The sequence below is a fragment of the Alligator sinensis genome, unplaced genomic scaffold (assembly GCF_000455745.1).
Source record: "Alligator sinensis unplaced genomic scaffold, ASM45574v1 scaffold599_1, whole genome shotgun sequence".
Lineage (NCBI taxonomy): Eukaryota > Metazoa > Chordata > Crocodylia > Alligatoridae > Alligator > Alligator sinensis.
The window spans coordinates 1,222,231-1,227,132 of record NW_005841968.1 but is presented as its reverse complement, the minus strand read 5'-3'; the positions used below and the strand labels follow the sequence as shown (position 1 = coordinate 1,227,132).

Genomic DNA, 4,902 nt, shown 5'->3' with positions numbered 1-4,902 from the left:
ATGTGGCATCTACAGATAACTGAATCTTTAGTTGGTGATTTCTTACTTCTCAGGTTTGCGGCAAGTAGCAGTCAGAAAAGGATGGGGGCAGGAAGAGGAAACACATGAATGTAAATGTTGAGACTGTTTCCCTCCTCAGATGGGCTGGACTTGAGTCAATCTCAGGAGATATCCTGCTTCCTATAGCAATTTGGCTGCCAAAATCCAGATTGTTCAATCAGCTGAGAGGGGAGGGAGTTTGAGCAACTAATGTGCAATAAAGCCTAGAGGAAAGGTTTGCTGTGCTGGGAGCCAGGACTTTAGGGCTGCACCCCTCCCACTCACTGCTGCTCTGCCTGAATGTTTCTGTGTACTTCAAAATGCATATCACTGGGTAAGGCATCATTTTACTTCCTACAAGGCAGGGAAGTATTTCCTCCCTTTGTCCAGCTAAGGTAACAACTTCTGAAAAGCTGGTAATCAGAACTGATGACAGATCGGAATTACAGTTACACAGCTACATTGCTTTTAATGTATGTGCTTGCTTCCCACCTGTAACCTCCCCCACCTCCTCCCCCGTCCAGCAAAAACCACCACCCTCTGTCTAGCAAAGGTTGAATAAACACTGCCAAAGCCACCATCAGAATGGCTAATTCACAGGAAAGACAACAGCTTGCTACTGTTATCAGTTATTCCTCCAGGAGAGGATCTGTACTATGGATCTGGAAGAAGAGAAAGTACATGATTATGCAATTTAATGGCTGCTGTAGTCAAATATATTTGAACAGGCTGCCAAAGCCCTTGTGTTTAGCTACGGAATAGGGAAAGTCCATCGTTGTGCAATGAGACCCGACATATCTTGGAGACCTTGTTATACTTGGTCCTTCTGCTGTGAAAGGCTTTGCTGACTCCTATCTGTAATTCCTTACCTCCAGTGGATGGAAATACTGTAACCCTGTTGGCTGGGACAGGAGTTTGTATGTTAAATTCCTACTTAGAAAGGCAGGACCTACATTTCTTCCGCTGTAAATCTCTGTCTTGGCATCAAAGAGCTACCAACTGGTCCCGTAGGAAGTATTTACACCACGGTGGTTCTCTCCTGTTGAAGGAACAGCTAGCTGTCCTTTTATCCAATTACGGCCTGTAAGCTCAGTGTTGAATACTGGGAGATCAGCTGAATAATTAGTACCATATTTTCTTGCGTGCAACACCTCTGACCACACATGTTGTTTCTGGAAGGAAGAATACTTAGGGGGAAAATGAAGTTTTGGGATTTTTTTTGTTTTTTTTTTTTTCTCCCCCGGAATCATGGCTGGAATCTGACATAAAATAAAAGTTCTCCTGGGAACTAAGTGTCCAAGAAGTGTAGTTTTCCAGGAGACAGTTTGATGAGGCAGCAGACAACAGAACTTCTTGGTGTGATAGAGCAAGTCCTCCTGAAAACAGGGTCCAAGAAATGTGGCATCCCAAAAGATGGTCTATGTCCCAGACCCTTGCAAGGGCAGCAGCAAGGCTGTTAGTACTGTACTATAAGTAGTGCTTTATAAGTTCCTGTAAATAAACTGGTTTCCACATCAGGAAGCTCATCAAGATACTACCAGTGGCTCACTTGCTGCTTCAGGCACAAGCTACAGTGCTCAGCCAATAGCTGGGATCATTTGATCTCAGCAGTATCCCTGCCCAGCGCAGTGGGGTTGGATTTGATGATCTTTCGAGGTCCCTCCCAGCCCTTAATTTCTATGATTTCCTATGATTCCTATGGTTAACACAGGATGCTGCCTCTTCAGCTGAGCGAGACAAGCAGCAGCCATCTGGGTAGCTGCATGGCAAGCACAGTGTCCCAAGGCTTGCTTCTTTACTGCGGAAACAACTGCTTCCCCACTTCATATGCATGCCCCAATTTTGGGAGGCTGATTTTTTTTTTTTGGCAAAGGTGAGTACTGTATGCAAAATAATACAGTAGGTGTCTCGAGATCAGAGAAGGCTGATTCTTCTGAAGGTCAGGGTGTTCTTACACTGATGCTCAAAGTTTTAACCTAAATTATTTGCATGTTACCTTGGCTAGACGCAGCCTGGTCCATAGCAGCTGTACATGCCAAGATGACAATTGCTCTCATCAGAAGTAGATGAATGAGTCACTTAAATAGTGCTGCTTTCCTGTTTTTCATCTCATCAACTCAAATATCCCTAAATGTGTAGCTGAAATGACCCCCCCCAAATTTTTTCCAGCCAGTATTCTTGCTCTGCTGCTCACTTTAATTATAGATATTCACAATTTGTCACACAGGCTTGTTTTGATTAGTTACATAATTGGAGGAATTGTTGTTCACTTGACAACAGACTGACATAAAATAGTCGATTTTTGAATTCCCACATAATAATTCACTTTAAACCTGAATGCTTGTTATCATTATTTTACAGTTGCATTAGCAAAGCTTTAATCCTTAAGGAAAGCACAAGCAGCAGGGGAAGAACCTAGTTCAATCAAAACTGCACTGCATGCTTATAACTGCCTGGTTAGTTTTTCCCCACCCTGCTATTAATTCTGCTTTACTTTAGCCCATAAACCATAGCTCCTACTTCTCAGTACCTTTCTCAGGAAAGGATGTTACATTCTGTACCCAATGCTAAATTAGTATTAACCTTTCAAGTAATGAGAACCCTCAGCTCCCATTGGCTTCAATGAGAACTGAGGGTGCTTGGTACCTCGCAGAGCTGAGCCCTGAAATCCTGTAAGTTCAAACTTCTTCCTTGTCCTCCCAGAGCAGCTGTATAGAACAAGGATATTATCTGTTATCTGCTTGTTTCCAGTTTAAGGGCTGGGTTGACCTTTTCTGTATATTGGTTTCATTTTGGCCAGAACCTGGGTGACTTTTGAGATGCGAGTTGCATTCTTGAAAGAGAGTCAAATCCAGTGTGCCATATGTTCTCATGCACAATATGCACCTTTTCCAAAAAAGCAGCTGCTGGAAATTGTAGTGCAGATTATATGTGAAAAATACAGTAAAAAGCAGCTTCTGCCATTTACTAAGCAAAAATAGAAGTAAAATCTGTAGAGCCAGGAAGCAGAACAATGAACAGACTCAACTCCCTGGCTGCTGCTGCTACTCAGTTATTGTAAGGAATGATTTCTTTATTCTGCCTTTCAGAAACAAGGTGCCTACTTCATTCCAGGGTGTGTTTTATGCAAGAAAATATAATATTTTACTTTTGCAATGTTTGTTTTCTGGCTGTGCACGGAGTATGATATCAAAGTATCAAGTCCATACACAATACCCTATTATGTGGTCTACGAGGTGATCCAATTTTGTTAGAAATGAGACAGTTCTATGAACTATATCAACACCCCTTATTCTGGAACTTGACGGTTGTCACACTTATGGCCTGCTGATATCTCCATCTTACTTGCCTTAAGATGGTGCTGCGTTCCTTCTCTAGAGGCAGGGAATCCAGTGGAATTGCAGGGTATAAGGATTCAGTTTGTTCCAGTTAAAAGCAGGCCTCTAAATGGCATGTAAATAGCTTGCTAAGGCGAGTTTTGGAGCAACACAATCTGGGCTTAAATAGAAATACTAGTGACACCAGCCACTGCCCTCATGATCCCTCCCTCCCCTGCCCATTATGTTCTTCATAAAAACAGTGCCATTCAGACAAACCATGGACGCAATAGACAGGATATGAGCTCCCTCTACTGAGACGATAAAGTTACTGAAAATATCTTCCCATAGTTTTCTCACTGCCAACCAGAAATGCCTGTCAGAAATGGACCTTCTTTTAGCATTTGTGTCTGGAGGGCGTCGAGGCTCAGGATGGAGGCTAACTGCATCAGAGTGCTCTGCAGAGAACTGCTGCGGCCCAATTTTGAAGGCAGCAAACCGAGGAGTGGGGTGACCTTCCCCATGCTCTGTTCCTTCTTAGCTTAGTACCAAAAGTAAATATTTGTTAAGTGAAAAAGCAGAGTGGACTCACCTGCCTTCCTCCCTGAACAGCCCAGTGCCACCTTGAGTACTTGAGTGATTGTGAATTTATTAATTGAAAATGTGTCCCTCTATCATGCCCTTTAACTATTCAATGTGTTTGAGTCAATCCAGCCAAAATGGGGCCAAGACCTACCAACTGCCTCCAACTATATTTTTAAAAAAAGGTACAGAAAAATCCCAATATAAGCAATGGAACATATTTTTATTGGTTGCTTATGCAATGTCTGACATGAAGAATGAGAAGGCAAGGCATCAAATCCATGCAGAAATGATTCATAAATGATTTTTGGGAAACAGTATTTTAAGGAGAAAAAAGGTAAAATGGCCAGCTCTACAAAAGGTATGCACTTGGTTTCCAATTCGCAAACTTAGGTTTCTTTAAAAGCTGGTGTTGCGAAATGGTGAAAAATATTTCTTTGCTGTATAAAGTAAAGGGACTAATTGCACACCTATAGAAATATATATTAAGCTTCTATTAAATTTTTTTTGAAAATATGTTTCCATTATGCTGCTCTTTGACAATATATTATAATGAATGAAAAAAAATGCATTTTTATAGATTAGCGATAATTTAAAAGAAGATCACTTTTCATTTAACTGTATTTAAGGCTTTGGCAAAAATAAGCCGAGGATGAATTTAACATCTGAAACTTAAGAATCCAAAATGTATGTCTGTTATGTTGCCAAAGCACATCTATAACTGAACTGTGGGTAATGAGTCCTATGGCTGTGGGATTTGGATGTAAGATAAGTATTTGTCAATGATAGATCCTTCCTCTTCCAGAGTTAAATCCAGATAATCTTCTTCATGTTCTGGAATATCCTCCAAAATTTCATTGACTGCATCTACTTCCATGTCTTCATCTGTTGATGAACTCGAAGTACCTACATATAAAAACACAGAAGTTTTGCCAATTTTCTCATCTGAAAAAGCTTAATTCCC

At 41.2% G+C, this 4,902-nt stretch overlaps 1 protein-coding gene across 5 annotated transcripts in view; it reads right to left on the bottom strand.

Moving 5' to 3' along the window:
- Window positions 1–4,142: 4,142 nt before the first annotated feature.
- Window positions 4,143–4,902, bottom strand: part of NUB1 (negative regulator of ubiquitin like proteins 1) — a 27,775-nt gene continuing 27,015 nt past the window's right edge. For all 5 annotated transcript variants that reach the window (XM_006020764.3, XM_025200455.1, XM_006020766.3 and 2 more), the window contains one exon: window positions 4,143–4,844. In XM_006020764.3, the coding sequence (XP_006020826.1) occupies window positions 4,681–4,844 (164 nt within the window). In that variant the 3' untranslated portion in view covers window positions 4,143–4,680. The remainder of the gene's footprint in view (window positions 4,845–4,902) is intronic.